Consider the following 19,979-nt stretch of genomic DNA (forward strand, 5'->3'; position numbering starts at 1 on the left):
CTCACACACAATGCCATCTGACTAACGTGCTCCTTCCCTCCAGGCTCCTGGACGAGCCGATGGATCACGAAAGCAACTCCATGTAGGAGAACTTGCAGAAATTCAAGAAAAAAAAAGTGCCTCACCAACCACGGGTTCTCCATGGCGCTGTCTGGGTTTTTTGCAATGCCACTCAGCCCATCTCCTTCTTCCCCACACCAGTTAGCCTTCTTCACACTCAATCACACCAGCCGACACACAAGATCGAACCTCAGATCTGGTAACCACTTGTAGCACTACCTGCAGCTGAGAAACCTTGGGAAACCTCACCAAAGAGCAATACAAGTCCACTCTGACAGACTCCTCATCTCTCCTGACTGACAGCCACTCAAAGAGCTATCGGAGACAAAAAAGAAATAAACAGTTTTGGAGATCAGTTGAGATTCTTCTTGAAGCACTGTGTACCAGCAGCTGATTTGGTGCCTTAACCTCACCCCGTGTATTTTTATTTTTATTTTTTTTTGTGAAGCCCCAGCAACAGGTTTCACAGTGAGAAGGACTTCACATGTGAGACCTGGAGCAAACGCTGACCAAAGGGGACGATAAACAGACACACCTTGTCGGACGTGCAACGGGTCAACACACAACAGCATTGCAACAAAGACGGCGACAAAGAGAAACGTGCTGAGACAGTTTAACCACTAGACCATGACGGTAAAGAACTCAAGGAAAGAGAGTGAATGAAGACACAAAATGGACAACTGTGGTTTCTAGAAAAAAAGGACAATTGTCCTTTGTTGTTTTATTGCACTGTTCAGTCCTTAATGTGAACCATAAGAAATTCCAAAGCTCTGGGATCACACAATTCCTCTTTGTAGTTTTTTTTTTCCGAAGATCTGGATAAAATAGTGTTTGTTATATTGTTTCCAAATTCTTTTTTTCCCCCCTTTCTTACTCTTTTTATGCTGGCCGAAATACTGTAGAGTTGTATTTCCTGCCAACTAAACCATAAAAGTAGGCGAGAATATCTTTTTTTCACTGCTGTTCAGCATCTTACTCTGTCTTGCATACAGACATAAAACTCAGTCTGACATGTACAAAGCAAAGATGAACTATTATTTTACCACTAGTATTGAATGCTATATATTGATGTTTTATTTTTGAGACTAAAGGCGTGATCATTCCACCCTGGCACCACTGAAGACTATTGTATTGTTCTATATAAGCAGTACTGTTGAAGCACTTACTATGACAAGAGATGCACCAATCAAATTTCTGTGGCCAATTTCCGATATCCAGTGTTATGTAAAGATCCCAACTATTAATGTCAATGTGACCCAATTCCACTTTCTGGTTAAAACCTCTTTTTTATTTTGAAATATGTTGTGCATTCAGTACAACAAAGCAAGACAAAATCAGCAAACGCAAACAGACATGTTGGCTGCAAGAACTAAAGGAGCAACCACAAAAACCACAAAAAATGAAAGCATAGTGTTGATCTGACATTGCTGACATTGGGGCCATAAATAAACCACAAAAGTCTGTAAACAAAGGGTTATATAAGATGATACTGAAATGGAATATGGAGGCATAAACTTTGTAGATGAGGTTCTGTGAAACAATGAACCAGAAAAGCATCAACACGTTCAGTCAATCTGTACTGTCGACCCCGGGTGTTTCCTGGGTTAAGGGCCATGGATATGTGAGACGCCCTCTAAACATGCCTATAGGTGCCTATTTTAATAATTGAAACATCAACTATATCGTAATAAACATTATATAATATACATTGGAAACCGTCTTAGAAGCTAATAGTGCAGTCCTCCTTATTTCCATCCTTTGGGGTTTCACCCAATTAGCATCACAAAAAATAAATGCGACTCCTGGATTCACTGATATACAAAAAAACAGCCAATTGCAGCTTCCCAAACTTAATCTTCTTTTGAATATATTGAGTATTATATTCCTTTGAGGAAAAATATTGCATTTAGCTTTGGATGATGCTACAGGAGGACCTCCTCAGTTGAATCACACTTATGAGACCTGGAGGACAGTGAAGGTAAATGCTGCTCAGGATTGCCTGGGCGTAATGAAGCTTCTAGAACCTGTAATTAAAAGCCTGCATGTGTCAGAGAACACTTACTGTAATATGGGCTTTTTACTATTTTAAAATAATGACAAAATTATTTCAGAATTGTTATTTAGCTTTTAGCATCATGCATTAGCAATTAGCATGACTATCATTGGTAAACAATCAATCCTAGATTTTTTTTATTTTTGTTATTTCCTTTATTTAACCAGGTAAACCCCGTTGACATCTGGATTTCATTTTCAAGAGGACCTGGGCAGAAGTCTAACCCTTGTTCTTTCAATTAGCTCCTTCTACTTTTCTGGTTCATTTTTCTTAAATTTTAAACACTTCACAGAGACCAAAAGTTGCTAACTTCGAGGACTCTAGTCTTAAAAAGCAACTTCCACATCAAAGAGAGTTGTAGTTAGCACCAGGTGTGGTGGGGGGATCAAGCTGAATTTCGGACGATATCAGCCACAAGACTGTTGCATCTCTTACAACGACCCAAAGAAAAATCTGCCTTAAAGCGATCTGCTGCTGGCAGAGGGGGAACTGTATGGAAGTGACATGAGAACAGGCCTAATCTTTGGAATATGGTATTCTAACTTTTGGACTAAGGCACATGTCACATATGCAGTCTTTTCTAAACTTTTTGCTTGACTATAATGACTCACTCTGTTCAGATGTTTTTTTAAGGAACGAGTCTCATTTTAATTAAGAAAACAGTTTTTGTTTGTTGAAGAAAAAAAAATTGTTGGTAGTTGTATCTCCATGTGAGAATCTTCTGTGTATCTGTAGCAACTCCTCTTGTCAAACAGCTACAGTTTACCACAGAAGCTGATGGTGAGCAAGCCAATCTTTCAGGACTTTGCATACCAATATCTATGAAAAGCAAGATTGTGTTTGTTAGTTGTAAAATGGAGATTGTCAAACTTTGTTCTATGCATCCTACATTACACCGGGTTTGGATAAGTCGTGCTAACATTGTTTTAGACCAGAGCTGAGGTTGGCTGCGTGTATTTTCTGGATGAAAATGGTTCAAACTTCTCATACTTCTGGACACTAACCTCCTAAAACTTATACTAATTAAGATGCAATGTGGCTTCATAGTTTCTCTTTGCTATTTGTTTTTTACTCAGAAATTCTAAACTTTTAATCTTCTCTCACAATTTGATAGTTTACTCAGAGTATTGTTGATTTTTTTTTTTTTACTTCTTCCGTGTTTAAAGATGAAGGAGACTTGAACTGAAGGAAATATGGGTTTGTCACTCAGAAAACTGTGCCAGCCTTTTTCACAATCAAACCCTGCAGATTTTCTTCCCAGCAAAGGTTGGACTGTTTCTGCAGAACTGAGAGAAGTCTGTTTTCTGTCATGGCGAGTTTTCTGTCATGGTTGGAGTTTGTTCCTAATTTTCTCAGTGGGAGGTGTCAGCATTGAAACAAAGCGCTGTGTCTGTCTCATCCAGCGTGGCAAGCAGCAGCTGCATGCGTGTCGTCTGTGAGGTAAAATGTTGTCTGTGATTGTGTGTGCACTTCTCTCATGTGTTGTGTGCATGCGTTGGCAAGTATTAAAGTGTCCGAGTGCATCCATCGAATACTGTAAATGACCTCTGTATGATAGTTCCCCCCTTGTATTTGTCTTACGAAGAGGCCAGTTCTGCCTCAGCTCTTCATTCCTTTCATTACTGATGTAATTTGTACATTCTTCTTAAAGAAAGATGCTGTAAATAGAAACTGAGACCAAAATACACGTCACACGTGTGCCTTGACGCATTCAGTAGCATGTGTATTGGTAGTTTTTAAACTAACTGGACTTAAAGTAACTTTGTATCTCAGAACATGACATTGAAATCTTTGTTTCATTCTTACTTAACTTGTATTTTTCATTCACATTTCCTACTATGTGTATGTATAGAAAGATTGTCTATTTTATACTTTTTGCCTTTTCTTCTTGATTAAAACAATTCTCTGCTCTAAGGCTTGTTTTTGTCTTTAATTCTTGTGCAAACATGCACTATGCTCTTTGTCTTGACTTACTGCTTTGACTTACACTGTAAACTGTAACATTGTATTTAATTGAAAAAGATTACTGATTATAACTTCACTTTGGTCAAGATTAGAGAAATGAAGTGATTTTTTTATTTTATTTTATTTTTACAAAGGTATACTTAGCACTTGATTGACATACATTGAGGGCCTTTTGAGGTAAAAACATTTTAAAAATCACTTTACTTAATTTGAAGTCATGTGAAAGGGCATGTGACAGTCAGAATTGGCCGGCAAGTAATCCCACAATGTGGGATTATTATTATTATTATTATTATTATTATTATTATTATTATTATTATTATTATTATTATTATTATTATTATTAGTGCCAGCAGCAGCTAACAACTTTTTTGTCACAATTAGTTTTAAGATAGTTTAAGATATTTAAAATGAAAAGCTTCATTCATGCAGTCATTCAGATTGAGCCTCTTTCAGAGCTCAGTCTTATATGCTAGAAAATATCTTAGGAGATATTTCTGTGCATACATAGCTACAAGTGAGTTGTTTGTTCATCCTCATTACCACCCTATTGTGTTTGTTTTATTGGAAAAAGTGAGCAACCGATCACTGCTTTCTGTATTTTCTGTCAAAGTTTGAGTAGAAGAAACAAATAAAAAGCAGGAGCCAGGAACCGTTTCAATCCTGTAATTTCTTAAGTAAATAGTTTTAAAAAAGTAGCTTTAGAAATCTTTGGGGTTTATCGGCATGTACCAAAATTAGAATAACTAATTAGGTTTAACAGTGTAAAAGTTTTAAACTGAGTTCAAAAATAGGAAATTCAAAAGCTTAAATCTTTCAATATTCTACTTTATCACCATTACATTGTAATATTGTGCTCCATCATGTTAAAACACTCCCTGACTGTTGGAAACGGTTGTTTTTGGAGGACGTTTTGATCCCACTCTTTATTGATGGCAGAGGTTTTGGGGTAGAAGTGGGAGTCAGCCGTCTCCATTGGATGAGAAGCAGCATGACACATGCGTTGCATCATGACTCGGGGCTCTTGCTCTCTGATTTTCCAAAATGTCCAAACCAATCAGAAGAAGGATTTATTTCTTTAGAGCAAACAATCTTACACCTGCTTATTTGTGTTCATCCTAGTATTTTCTGCAGAACTTTGCTCTTTGTTGTTTTTCTACGACTTGGTGGGAGAACTCAACTATAAGCTGTGCATTTCATGAAATCCAGACTTTGTGGAAAAGAGACTAGAAGAAAGACATTGTTAAGAGACAGATGTAAGAGATCCTTTTTGCAGTTTGCTGCCAGGCATCACCCTGCACAAAATATTCTTTTGGTTAACAATGGTTGTGGCAGCACCATACTGTGGGATTTTTTTTTTTAGTAGGTAACCAACCTGCTGAACTTTGTACCGGTGGGGAGCTCTCAGTAGAAAATAATTTTTCTCTTGTAAAATCTTTTCCCTGCCAGTGAATGTTTTAAAGATCTCAGTAGAAAAACAATAGCAGCAGTCTTTTCTTCATAGGTATATACTGCTGACATCTACACCTCTTGTATATAGAATCTGCTAATTAGATTGCTAGTGATTTTAGTTGGACTCTTTTGTAGCTCCATCTGTGATGTGACTGAAAGACACTAAGCAAATTTTGTGTCACAAAATCAAATTCAAATCATATCTTTTGCTTGAAAATAAACTTTTCAAGCCCTGCAAAATCCTATTCAGCAGTGTATTATCATGCCTCTCATCATAATGTACAGTAACCTAGAAACAACAAAAAATCTCTAAACTACAGAGTCTGCAAGTTTTTTATACCACTGCCAAAACTTTTTGGCCACAAACATAAATTCCTTATGGCAAAAATCCTGTATTACTTAAACTGAGGTGGCTGCAGCTTTTATCGCCTCTCATAATAAAATATAGTTGAAACAAAAAGGTGGGCTGAAAATAAATGTCCTTGATGGAGAAATGTTGCATTCAAATTAGAATCTTTAAATCTATGATTGTTATAACTTTTACTACACAAAACACATAGCTGCTTTCATATGTCTACTGCAGAATCCTTTTTAACTTTATTATTATTGTTATTATTATTATTAATATTACTTTCTGGTCTCGTCACTCTCAAAATTCAGTTTTTTGTAAAAGTGTCGGAAATCAACCAGCAGGTCACTGCTGCTTCAATGAAAATATATAATGAAAGAATAACATATACTCAGGACCAAACAGGCTATAAATGTTCAGCACGCTGTAATTGCACACTACCTTGTTCTTTCACAGAGTTATTAACTGTTCGTGATTGACCAGGCAAAGGCTCCAGGACCTCATTAAATAAAGAGACCGGGAGAAGGGAGAGCGGCCCGGGAACAGAGGGAGACAGTTTAACAAGAGAGGTAAGAGACAGAGAGGGCGTGGCGGCCGAAGAAATCTTTGCAGCATTAATTGTCAGAGGAAATAAGTGCAGATTGTTGAGGATTGTTTTCACCAAGCAGTTTTAAGAGGGTAGGTTATTTTGAATTCAAAACTCCAAACTAAAGTATTACTTCTTTTAGACAGAAATAATATAATTTGGACAACAAAATACATCTTCAATGTAGTACACTTTTTATACAGCTTTCTTTAACTTATTGATCTATTCTTTCGTCAAAGTATGAATGTTGAATATGGCTGAAACTAGTTTGTGCTAACGAGCAGCTTGACAGCTAATGTTAGCTTAAGTCAGTGGTTCCCAAAGATTTTCTGGGCCCCCCTATGGATTACGATAAAATCCCCCCAAAAAAGAAACAAAAACTGTAACTGGCCACACACATCGTTCCACCAGACATAAACTTATACACATATTTTGTTTTCAAACTCCACGGAAGTTTATTTCTCACTTCAGATTGCAACAGACCATCTTTACAGTGAAACACTTTTGTGTAACTGTTTTTTATTTTCATTCATCCCTGCCGCTCCTCTGCCCCCCAGGGAGTGCGCCCCACACTTTGGGAACCACTGGCTTAAGTGAACCAGGTTTTCTATTATGAATTGAAGTCATAAATACATCCCACTAGCATTAAAAATGATTATCATTTCACTATCTTACAATTCATTATTTCATCCAGAAATGAATGACAATCTACATCTAATTCCCAAGATTTTTATTTTTTTTTTTAAATAGCTGTATCAATATAAGCAAGCTGAAATTAGCACAATATTTACTATTGTAGTGAATCATGGTAAAGAGACAACAATGGAGATAACTTGACAGCAGAGGTAAAAAAGACACACATTTATTATCCAGCCTGTAATGTAGTGTCACTTTTTACTAAATAATTTGGCATCAGATTTTATTTACCTGCTTGAAGAAAAAAAAAAGGCTAAATGTTATGGAAGGAACACAATATGGTTTTTTAGAATCTGTAAATTTTACAAAGGGTGCTGTTCTATATATTCAAGAATCAAGATGAACAGTTTTAATTCATGCAAATACATGGTAAAAGGTAACCCAGATACAAATGGGGCCATAAACATCAAAAGCCATCTGCAAATCTTGTTTGAACAAATATATATATATATATATATATATATATATATATATATATATATATATATACACACACACATTCAAAAGTAATGTGGAACATTTTAGACCTTAAGCCTTCTGAGACCATACTGGTGCAGGGCCAAAAAAATTACAACTATTCATCTCAGTTGGAAACTTTTCCTTGTGACAAATGATAGGTTGCTGATCTTTTTGCATGCTGGCACTGAAGTAAGAAGTGGTTTGTCAGGTTTGTCATGGGTTTGTTTTGGAAGCTCACAACTTCCTGCTCATTTCTCTTTATATTTTGTTAAAATAAAAGCAAGAGTAAGAATAAAAAACATGGGTGCTTCAGTGAGGCAAAAAAGTGAACTTTACAGATACTGGTTTAAAGTATGTTTAAACAAATACTGCAGAGGTATTTTTAGAACCTAATACATGAAGAACATGCAATTTGCAGGGAATGCGTACATGCAAACGGCTACACCTATGCACACGTCCACGTTTGTGTGCATAAATCAGCTCTCACCTCTTCCATCACTCCCCATGGTTTATGCTAAGCCCAGTGGGGAGCCACATCAGCCTCCCCTTTGATGATGACACACATGATTAATGGCTGTAAAAAGGCTGTTTGTTTTCATTACGCCTCCTCGTCAGCGAGCTGTAGATGTATCAGAGATTTGTGCCATGCAGGCTAAATTTGAGCCAGAACTAGAGGAAAATATTTCAACAGGAGTTTTTCTTTAGAACCAGGAGAAAACACAAAGGGACTAGGTTTTGTTTTAAAAGAGGCAACTGCCCCTGGCTACATTTTCCACTGTTACTTGAGTTCTGAGGTGGCCAAGGGATTTCAAAGGCTGGAAAATTAAAAGTTGAAAGGATTTGGGTAAGGCAAAGATCCAGGATCAGTTTTAAGAGTTTCATCTAAACCCTACAGCTGTTGGGTTTTATATGTCTCACAAATTTTCTCTTGCAGACATACGGTACAGCAGACATACAGAAAAATACTCAACGTAAAGTTTAAATTAGGCCTGTGGTATGTATGCCTTATGGATGCAGTGATAAAATTAAGGGAGAGCAGCTGATTTCATTCTGACTTGAGATCCAAAGAAAACAAATAGATTAAGAGACCTTAAGTAAAATGATTTCTTCTCATGTGGAGGAAAGTTTGCAGAGATAGTCTTTGAACTTTTTTAATAAAGACCAGTTTTCTAAACTTAATTAGAAACAATGTAAACAGAATACACATTCATATGGAGGTCTTACTTTGAGTGTGTTCTAGTGTCCCTCCCCCAATAGCCAGTTGAAACATTTAAATAATAGTCCAGAGGCTGTCTGATTCACAAACCTGAAGAAGTTCAAGGCTAATGTGGCTTTCAAAAAGCCTTCAGCATTGCTGGGCTTTAAAAGTCAAAAGAAAGTCTGCAAAGGAATCTCTCTTTATGTTTGAATGCTTCCCTGTGAACTTTGTTGATCTATCAGATCCAGCTAATGACCTGCAGACATGGTTGACCATGCCCCTTCCATCCTCCACACAGAGAAGGCATAGCTCAGTCTCTCATGTGCCAGGTAGTTGCACCCAGCAAGCTTGCTGTCCATCTCGTTGCTTTGCAGAACTTGGTATAGAAAGTCAATATAGCGGGATGCCAACTTGAGAGTCTGAATTTTGCTCAGTTTGTCCGAGGGAAGTGTTGGAATGATCTTGCGCAGTGAGGCAAATGCTTCGTTCAGCGACTGAGTCCGCTGGCGTTCGCGGATGTTGGCGATGGCCCGCTGAGCATGTGGGTCCTCCAGGGCTGGGAGTCCTCCAGGACTGTGACCCGGTAGGGGAGAAAGCGAGGGGCTGGAAGAAGGCGGCCGATGCTGAGGGCTCTGTTTGAGTTTTTTGGGGCCTGTTGGGGTGTATATCTGAATGCTGTCCTCTGGTTTGACTTTGTCGCTGTTGTCCGTTGAGGTAGGGGTGAGTGGAGTAAGGTGATCCTCTGTGTGTGAGCCAATCTGACGTTTATGTCCAGTAATGCCTGGAGTGGCTACAACAACAGGACAGGCGTTAGAAAGTGGTCTTGCCAGCTTCTCTTTGGGAACCACCCTTCCTTTAGGGTGATCATCTCTGGACAGTTCATCCTCTCTCATACTTTGACACACTTTTCCTCCCCTTTAGTTCTTCAATTGCTCTATCTGCTCCGCTCTTGTGCTTACCTAGTTTTTTCAAGTTTTTGTTTTTTGTTCTGTTCTTCTTGAGATCCTTCCTTTGCTTCTCTGCTTTGTCTTTCTTCTGCTGTTGTCCTTTTCCTTACAACTTCTCCTTGGAGAATATTTAGTCAAGCCAAAGTAGAAGAGCAAGCACTCAGTGTCATCTCCTTCATCCACACATGTGAAAACCCAACAATAATCTCTTCCAGTCTCTGTAAGCATGCATAATGAGGCACAAACTCTCTCACGTCATTCTCCTGAAGCAGTATGTGAAACAAGAGCGTAGTGAGTGTACATTTTTAAAGTCAGGCAACGGTGAATGTTTTAGTTCCCCTCCCACTCAGTTCCCTGATTGGCCTGAAACGGATTTTGGGACAGTGAAGCTTCAGGATGCAAGAGGAGTGAGTCCTAACTGATTGGTCCAGTCGAATCGACAAGGCGGAGAGCGAGATCTGTTGGGCAGCCAACCAGATCTAAATGTAGTGACGTTTGCCTCCTTGTCCCAGAAGTTGCTCAAGTTTATAGGTTCCAGATTTTCTCCAAAGCAAGGCATTGCCCTGCCCCCTCTCTCACTGAGACTTCACAACTCAGCACCACCATCGCTGGGCTTTTAAAAGTCAAAAGGAAATCTGCAAAGGAATCTCTCTTTATGTTTGAAACTGCACAAAATTCAAATACACTATCCTGCAATATCCAGCCTTCTGGCTTTATAAACAACAGAATAGATTGATTTTGTACACAAAATCACAAAGAAGGTGAAATTTAAAGACACTGAAAATGACTCTTTTATTCCCCATCTTCCCCAGGTTGTGTGAAATATCACAGTTGTAACTTATTATAGTCTATGATATGATTTTTTCTTTAAACCCACAAGGTCTAACTTGTGGTATCTACAATATTTACCAGATAAAAGGTTAATGATATCTTGAAACACTGGTGTCACGATTCTTGGATTATTGGCTTTTGGTTTTATTATTTCCTGTGGGTAATTTATTCTTCATATTTTGTGCCAACCTCTGTCAGTGAGGTTTGTTGTCATCGATTCTTGTTTTCCTCATCATAAATATCATTCCCATTAGATTTTTTATATAATCTTCTTCTGTATTTTCACTTTAGTTCATGTATTGTCGTACTCTGTTTAGTGCTCTGTATTAATTATTGCTCAAAAAGTCTTGCCATACTAGATATTTCCTCTGTATTTAGATTCTTTGTTTATTCTTGCAATTTGTCCTTTGTGAAAGTAGCTTCTTTAGATCATTATTAGTCTTTCTTGCCTTATTGTTAAATCCTCTTTACATGGAGGACTTTTCCTAGCATAATCCAAGAGCACACATGTTCAGTCTGAAAACAGGATTTTATGTCTTTTGTCAAAACTTTTAATACTTTTGCTTACATTGTTATTTTGAAAGCAGGACTTCATGTCTTTCTTCTCAAAACGTGTACGCCAAACTTCTCCATGTGCACAGACATAGTCTCTACTCGTTTACGAAACATTTTCAGGAACAGCTGAGCAGGATAAAGCTGACCATTTTTATCTATTATATTACCATCATTTTAATACAATTTTCAAATTGTTTTTTTAGACTATACAAATAAATATTAGGCTTGAACTGAAAAAATGAAATGGAAAATAAGCAATAAGAAGATATTTTCTTCCAATGAGAATTTTATGTAAAGCTCAAACATTCTTCTGTTTTATAGTCATGCTGCATCTGCAGTAAACAGTTTGATCTGAAATATGTCACCTTCATCAAATAATACTTATTGATAATAATAGTAGTTCATTTCAATTTACAACCTTTCCATACACTCAGAACAGAGTCTGAAACTGGTATACATCACTTTCCACAGATAGATTGTGATCTAGAAAAAACAAACATGACAGGAGAATGTACAGTCCCTCATGCAAACTCTGAGACATGTGTACATTTGTTGTGGAGACCTTACAATTTGACACCTTTGTCTCTTTAAGAAGATCCAGCTCTTCGACATACAGCCTTGAGCACATCCATCTATCCATCCATTTTCTTACACCCTTGTTCCTGGTGGGGTCCGGAGATGCAGGTGCCTATTTCCAGCGAGACATTTTGGGTGAGAGTCACCATGGACAGCAATCCATCACAGGCTTTCAGCACATCGTCACAATAATACTTATCATTTAACGCTTGCCCCTAATACCACTCACACCACTGTGGGGCATGTCATTGGCCTCCTAAAATGCTTGTGGCAAGTTACCGTGTGGAACTTGCCACAATCATTTACACAGATCTGTCATGTGTAACGTTTGTCACAGCAACACTGTGGATACCAAAATTGAGTTAGTTCTTTTTTCAACTCTCCACCTCACTCATACTGAGTTCTATCTTGTGAATTTTTCTTCTTTACTTTCCTCTTTGTGATTCCCATTGGAGACCATAAAGCAACACTTATTTGCTGGCTCATTTACATACACCTTCATGTTTGCATTGGCTATTTATGGTTGAATGCAGGTGTGTATGGAGCAGAAAAGAAGGCGGTAACTTGTTGAGCAGTTGAGGTGCTGCTGTCTGGTGTATGTTCGCATGATTTTGTAAATCTGACCGTTGTTAGGGTTCGGGTTGGCATATGTCATTTTTTTGACTTCTGGAGGAACATACATTTCACACAGTTTTCTAAATGCAATCCAGAGAGCATCAATTTAGCCATCTATGAGCAAGACACAGGGAATATCGCAGACATTTCATCAATGCAAAAGGTAAAGTATGGGCTACATAACAAGATATACAAGGGACTCAGAAAGACAGATAAAGAAATAGATGGTTGTAAAAAATGTCCATGTTAAACGGCGAGTGATCATTGCGCGAAACAGAAACCTTGTAAATTCTAGACAGTAACTGGTACCATAGAATTGCACAAAAATCCACGAGGGACGACAGAGTCCCTGAGTGAAATTCAGTGAAAGAGGTGCACGGAACCTCTTTCATTGAAAGATTGTTAACACTGTTGTAAACTGCATGTTTGTGAGCATGAATGGGAATAAAAATTCCAATAGGCATTTTGTTCCATATAACACAGTACCCCTTTTGTGGATGCAAAGCCAAGAACTCCCCACTTGATGACTTTGTGTTTTTGAGTTTGTTTGTTATGATGTAAAGCACTTTGAAATGCCTTGCTGCTGAAATGTGTTATACAAATAAAATTTGATTGATTGATTGATATTAAGCAAACTGCAATGCACAAATATAAACACAGCCTACACTTCTATCATCTTGCCTGTAAGAAAATTCCAAACCCCCTCTGTAAAATTGCTTCCTTTGGCAAGTGATGCTGCTCACAAACCATGAAGGTCGCAGGCCGGTCGCACGCAGGCCGGTCGCACGCAGGCCGGTCGCAGACATGCGGCCACAACACGTCCTGCAAATGCTAAAACTGTAAACACCAGTCTTCCAAAGCATCTTCAGGTACATCAAACTGGTCTATTACTCCTGCAGCTGCATCCAGAGATACACCTGCTGATCCTGAAATCCCCACAAGAATACCTATGGAAGGACCCGGGCCCAGTACATGCAAAACTGACAGTACAATGTCTAAGGCAGCTCCAACTAATGCCATGGCACCACCCCAGATTTTAAACGTTCCAGAACTTTTCCAAGATTAAAAAAAAACCCATTCCTTTTACAGCTACCATTATGTGGACAGTTAAAACTCCAGCAAAAGGCCTGCACTACAACACTGTGCACTGCTTAAAAAGGGCAAGGTAATGATTGGTTGGTTTGCAATGTTAAACAAATTTGTAATAAAAAATGCCAATGAAATAGATGTAAGCAACAGAGAACCTTTTTCTTTCCTGGCAGTGCAAGAATTCTCGGATGACATAAGGAAAACAAAAGGGCAAGTTTTGATTCTGTTGACACAATAAATAAAGATAAACACAATTATAGGGAAGTCTATAATTGTGCCACAATAAATGCACAAAGTAGGGATTCCGCTCCAGTAACAACCCACACTTTCATGCTATAACTGGAAATGAATGTTAGCAAGCGCTCCAGTCCTAGACCCAGATCGCACCCAGCAGCAGCTGAGTGCGATCTGGGTCAACAGTCATGCACACCGAACCCGCCAAAGTAAGAGCTTCTCCCTGTTCTGTTTTACCCCACTTTATAATATCCAGCTTATATGTTTCTAATCCAATAAAGATGCCTGGTGGTAATAACCACAATGTGGAAAACAGTGAATTCTATCAGCAGAGATACAAAAACGTTATTCATGTCGTCACGAGTGTTCATTGGTGAAATCAGATGCCCTCCACATTCCAAAAGGACCTGACTGTACTTTATGAATATTTCCAACTGGTTCATCAGCACAGTGTTGCTTGAGGATCTCCAAAGAATGAAGCAGAAATATTGCAGAAGCACACCTCGTGACATCATCCCAATGCAGATGGTGGTAATTAAAGATGCCTGTCTTGAGGACAAGAGGATGACTTAGTGCATATCATTTTCATGGGTACAGCTGATCACAAGCCAGTGTATCAAAGTCAAGAATATATTGTACACAATATTTTTCATCAACCTGAGTAATACTTTAACAGACATACACAGTCTCACATTTTTAACTTTCTTGAGGAGAACCAGTTTGTCTGTCAAACAAGCAAATCCCCTTCAGTCACATTATCATATTTATTAGAAAAAAATCTTTTTAATTTGCAAATAATTAGCAGACTTTCTTAAATGTGTTTACCTGTTAAAGTTGATCATTTCTGTTGTTTCATCTGGTCTCTGCAAAAAAAAAAAAAAAAAAAAAAAAAAAAAAAAAAAACATCTATTGTGTTTCAATATGGTGTACAGCAGCCAAGATGTTATTATTAGACTTATGCCTATTTTGCACTGCAGGGCCTGACCAGAAAAGACCTGACCTGGCTTCAAAGCTGGGTCTGGCGCTTTTGCATTAACACTTCCAGTACGGTCCCACCCCACTCCCTGGAACCCCAAGACAGGAAATGATACAAATCAGGGATGTCCATGCTGTGCCTATTTTCAACCCTTGGAATGATGTTGTCCCATCCTTGACTGCAAACCAATATAAACATATTTATGGTAGAAGTTTGGTGTGCCAGTACAGTTTCTTTTTTTTAGAATATTTCCAAAGGACAAGGTTTACTCTGGCAGATAAATTTGCCCACATTGACCATGTTTTTGTTTTCTGTTTAATTTTTTCAGTAATAGGACTCTTGGCTTACAGTGAACTCCATCAGGACATGTGACTCACCATCTGCTAAGTGGGCTTTGCTGGTGGGGTCCTGCGCCTTCAGTATCATGGTGTTCTCAAACTGAGTGAAAAAGGGGCAGGCTGGTAAAGAGAGGTAACATCTCTGGACTCTGCCCAATTCTTTTTGATGCATCTGCCTCGGCTGATTCTGTTGTTCATGCAGCAATGACTGTGCAGGAAAGACTCAGAGCGTCGTCAAATCATGGCAACATCTGTTCATTCAGTTCTAGTTTTCTGTGTGTGGTGAGCAGCAGTTTGGTATTAAGCACAGAATGTGCTTTTAAAGAGTTATGTCGCCCTCTACAGGACTAAAGATAAACAGCAGATGAGCCACCTGCTTCTTCTAAACTCTCTTTGAATGAAAGTTTGTGATTTCTTTTCAAACCTGGTTGAATATGAGTGCACTTTGTATGTTGATTTAGATTTTGTGGGCCTTTGATCCAACTGGCCCTGCCTCACTGTGACAGTCTGCTCTGATCACTGGTCTCATTGGTCTCCATCCTCTGAATCCATATTCTCAGACAGAATAACATTAGTCACAACGTTTCTTCACTAAGCTGTTTACAGTCACTCTTAGGAGTGTTGTACCTTCAAGTACTTAATACGATAAGCTTAGCTGATGTGCAGTTCCACCAGGTGTTTGCTAATCATTGCTGGCTCATCTGAAAGATCTGAATGTGGAAGTGCAGGGACGCTCTGTGAGGCGGAGGGCTTAAGAGGTGTGAATGTGAAATCATGTCATTTAAAGTCTACCAGTTGATTGATTCCTTAATTGGATGGTGTTAGAAAATGGGTGGATGGATGGATGGAAATAAAAACAGACATAAATGCATAGAAGTTAAATCTTCAAAAACAGTGAGATATCAAAGGGTTTAATCATGTGAAGATAGCTTAATGAATGTGACTTGTTAAAAGTTAAATGAAGTTTGTAGATTGAAGTAGGCAGAAGCAGTAAGCGGTGAAAGAATTTCTGCAGATTTTTTCTAAATGTTAAAGATTTTCATTGCATTTCATTGGGACACAAATTTTAAATATTTAAAATTATTACAGCTGCTGAAATTACCAGAAGATGTAGTGTATCTCTCCCAAATGAAGCTGACCATTTTAATCATATGAGTTGTTGAAGTTAATTGAAATATTGGAAGGTTTTTAAGAATCATAAAATGTATGAATGAAAAAAAAAATCTTAATCAAAAGTATCAGTTATATTTTTGGTGATATTGGCCCAGCATTTACTTAGTATCATATCAATGCTAAGATATGCTTCACTATCTTTTGTCTTTGAAAGAGAGATGATCAGATTTACTGTAGAAAGTCTGCAGTTTTGCTGGCAGGTCACCAAGTAAATACATGGCTAATATCAAAATACCAATTGTGGTACTGATATTTTTTCCTAAAATTTTATTATTTATGGTTTTTTTTTTTTACCAATCTGATTTCAGATTACGATTATGATAAAATACAAGGCAAAGATTTTTTCCAAATAAGTAGTTTTCTTTATTTACTAACTACTATAGTATTGCTAATTTTATCTTCTTCTACCCACAGGAGAGTTACTGTGAAGCTGCATTCATTGGGTGATTAAAGAGATTGTATTTGAAAGAAAGCAGACATTTTTAATGCAAATCTTACAAAAGTATAAAATCTTGCTCTCACAATAAAAATGTAAGCTCTGAATATTTGACGTTTTAATTTTGCATATGCATACAAATTAAATTTTGCCTTTAATGGGTTTTTTTTGCTTGTAAAATATGGATAAATATACTATCTTCGTGTGTCGTGAACATACTGGAATTTTTTCCAATATGACACAGGAAATTAATGTAATTTTAGTAAATTATAGTATTTGTTCAACATAATAAAAGAAAAACTGCAAAAACCATTAGTGATCTCATCACAAAAGTACTGATCCAAAACTAATACTTACTTACCTTAGTATTGATAGTTTAAATTGATACATCCAAACAGAACAACAGGCCTACAGTTGTAGAAAAATAGATTCTTCTGAAAACATCATAGTCACATTAAGTGTTTATTGAACATGTTTCAGAAGGGTTCTTTCAATAAGTACATTTTGATTTTGCTTCTCAAAAAATGCAGTATTGTTTACAGGAAATATGAAAAAGCTGAAAGTGTTTCAGTTTCTGACATAGTTAACACATAAAATAATCAATACTACCATGGGAATGGAGCTTGTTGGACACAAGAAAATATATGTAAGTTTATGCCAATAAATTTTTTTTGCTCACCTTAATTTGAAGAAACAAGTAAAGTTATGCAAATAAGCATAAAATAAATAACATTACCAGACAAAACAATGCAGCTATGGTAGATGTTTTTCAGTTAGGAGCTCACATGTTTACAGAGGAACTCAGTGACGTACTGTAGCTTCCTGAACAAGCAGCTGAGCATTCAAATATTTATATATAAATACTACTAAGACACTTACATGCTCTCATATACCCTTAATTCATCTTTAGTTGCATTTCCATTACAAATGTCCACAAATCTTTGTGGACATTGGAAAAGGACAATTTTGCAGTTGTGGTATTTCCATTAAGTGAGAAACACAATTTAAATCACATGTGAGTAAGCTTGTTTCTTTAAAAACATGCCATGTCATCCTCCTTCTACCACTTCTTTTCGTCTTCTTTGCCTTTTTTAAAAGAGCAACATTTGTTTGCTGATCATGTGACTGATCTGTGTGATGCAGAAAGTGTTTCCATTGCAGTTTTGTGACATACACTAATTTTAATACAGCTGAAAAACCACCTTAGCCTTGCGCAAAAACTTTTTATCAAAAAAGATTTTTTAAATTGGCATGTGCTGATAAAATAAAATTATTTTTGTAAACCCATTTTGCACAATTCCATTGCTGATAGAAACACAGCTTCTGACTGCAAAACGAGCTATGTGTGATCTTTAAAGTCTGTCTTTTCTGGTTCATTGGAGCTGTTGATTCCGTAGTTTAGGAATGAAAAACAGCAATAAAACTCTTACTGTTCTTAACTAAGTATCCAAACTGATCATCAAGACACAAAAGATGTCAAACACATCAGTCAACTTCACAATTCAGCTCAAAGTCAGACTTTAATCAGGTCAAATGACTGTAATGGGAGGATTAGACTGGAATGTGCACACTACAAGAATCTTCAAGACAGACAGACCTGAAGACAGTGCAGAAAGAACAGGGAACAGGAAACAATGAGGACAGGGTGGAGTTCATAAACAGGTGGAAATACAAGGACAGACTGACTGGAATAGAGAAGACAAACAGGTCATGCTCACAAGGCGGAAAACTTGAATTCAAAGAATCCTGTAAAGTCTTGAGTCGGTCATGCAATTATTACAGAGGAAGTATGGGCAACACGGCTGACTTAGATCAGAGCACAAACCAGGTTGTTGTATTTTAGAAAATTTCACTTAATGGGTCAAAGGTTCATGAATTAACCCAGAAGTTACATCCATCACTGTCATGCTATAAAACTTGTAATATAATAAATTCTTGTGCAGTTTGGCTTATTTCTGAATCATATATTTATTGTAGATATAGCAGAAAGATCCTTTGATGGACTCAATATTTATGTTTTGTCAGAATATTTAGAATTATTTGTATTCACTTATGTAGTTTAATAGTTTTGTGAACTTGAGTGAAATCCAAAACTTGATCCATGGGGTTTAATATAAACAGTGGCATAGTTCTGTATTCATCAAACATTACAATATGCATAGTACAGCAAGGAGAGTGCTGTTGTCCTGGAAACAGCATAGAATATGCTGTTTCATATTCTGTGAAACAGCATAGTTTATTGTCCCATAATGGGGACATTTCTGTGCAACAACAGTAAATAGACTCAAACTAAAATAGGACAAAATATATATTACCTGAATAAACATACTGTAATTTCAACATAAATAAATGTAGCTATAAAAATACTCCAGTCCAGAGGAATGTGCAATAAGTTAGTTCATTTAAAAAAATGTACAAAATGCCAAACTCAGACTTTGTGTAGTTTGATTAACATTGAATTTATTTCCTCACTAGAAACAAACTCAAACGGAATATTAAAATCAGAGATGCAGAGAAAAATAGACTAATATCCAAATGCAACACTGACTTGATCAGCCCCAAATGCCAAGAGTCTTTATAATGGCTTTCATGCAATACCACATTGTATATTGTGTCAAAACAAGTTCACCTAATCTCCATGGTGTAATTCTGTGGTGCATTAAAGTAGAACTCACACTTTTTATTCAAAAACTTGGCAAATGTTATTACATTTAGCTGGTTACCCTGTCTGCAAAACATAGAAATAATTTCTGGAAGACAAGCCATCACCAAGTTGGATGAACCTGCTGAAATTTTTGCAGCGCCAAAATGTTCAGCAAATGTTAACGTTTTGTTTCACCACGTTCTCTTTTCTGTAAACCACATGTGAAAAAACAATTCCCAGCATCTCATGAGAGTGAATGACATTTCAACTTACCATTTCTTCTAAAGGCTTGAAGTGCCTGATCAACCGGGTGTCTGGTTCACAGAGGAAGGTGTGCCAGAAATAATAAGAATAAAAAAAGCACTCAAAGGAATGCCCAGAAGTTAGATCATGAACAATAGCATGTAATTAATCGACAAATAATTACAGTCAAAAGCGATATACATGTCAATGTCATTGCCCTTACAGACTCTGTGAACCTGCTGTTCTACACATCACCGAGTGGAATGAGGCATGTCAGCTCAAACGTCCCCCCGTGGCCCTGTATTTATTGTTTTCGTCAAACACAGAAGAAAAAGAACAGGGAGATTTTGGCTGCAAGTTGGCAATAATTTGCCTCTTATTGTGGAAGCAGTTGCAGCCGACCCTCTGAAAGAGTCAGATTACTAATTTTAGGGAACAAATTTTCATCTTCACTGAAAGACTTGACACTTTTCTGAAGATTTGATTTTGGTCTCAAATGGAAAC

At 37.3% G+C, this 19,979-nt stretch overlaps 2 protein-coding genes across 5 annotated transcripts in view; one reads left to right on the forward strand and one right to left on the reverse strand.

Moving 5' to 3' along the window:
* hdac7a (histone deacetylase 7a) overlaps positions 1-4,027 on the forward strand; it is a 72,883-nt gene extending 68,856 nt beyond the window's left edge. For all 4 annotated transcript variants that reach the window (XM_055048272.1, XM_055048270.1, XM_055048268.1 and 1 more), the window contains one exon: positions 44-4,027. In XM_055048272.1, coding sequence (XP_054904247.1) covers positions 44-86 — 43 coding nt within the window. In that variant the 3' untranslated portion in view covers positions 87-4,027. The remainder of the gene's footprint in view (positions 1-43) is intronic.
* A 4,219-nt stretch (positions 4,028-8,246) lies between these two features.
* LOC129371603 (twist-related protein 2-like) lies at positions 8,247-10,023 on the reverse strand. Its single transcript, XM_055048288.1, has one exon. It carries the CDS (start codon positions 9,709-9,711, stop codon positions 9,067-9,069), a length of 645 nt encoding a protein of 214 aa, XP_054904263.1. The 5' UTR covers positions 9,712-10,023; the 3' UTR covers positions 8,247-9,066.
* Between the last annotated feature and the right edge of the window lie 9,956 nt (positions 10,024-19,979).

This window comes from Poeciliopsis prolifica, unplaced genomic scaffold (genome assembly GCF_027474105.1).
Source record: "Poeciliopsis prolifica strain line A6 unplaced genomic scaffold, Auburn_PproV2 SCAFFOLD027, whole genome shotgun sequence".
Classification (NCBI taxonomy): domain Eukaryota; kingdom Metazoa; phylum Chordata; class Actinopteri; order Cyprinodontiformes; family Poeciliidae; genus Poeciliopsis; species Poeciliopsis prolifica.

Excerpts from the sequence above, each read along its gene's own strand:
- LOC129371603 (XM_055048288.1), bottom strand. The coding sequence starts at position 9,711 with ATGAGAGAGGATGAACTGTCCAGAGATGATCACCCTAAAGGAAGGGTG.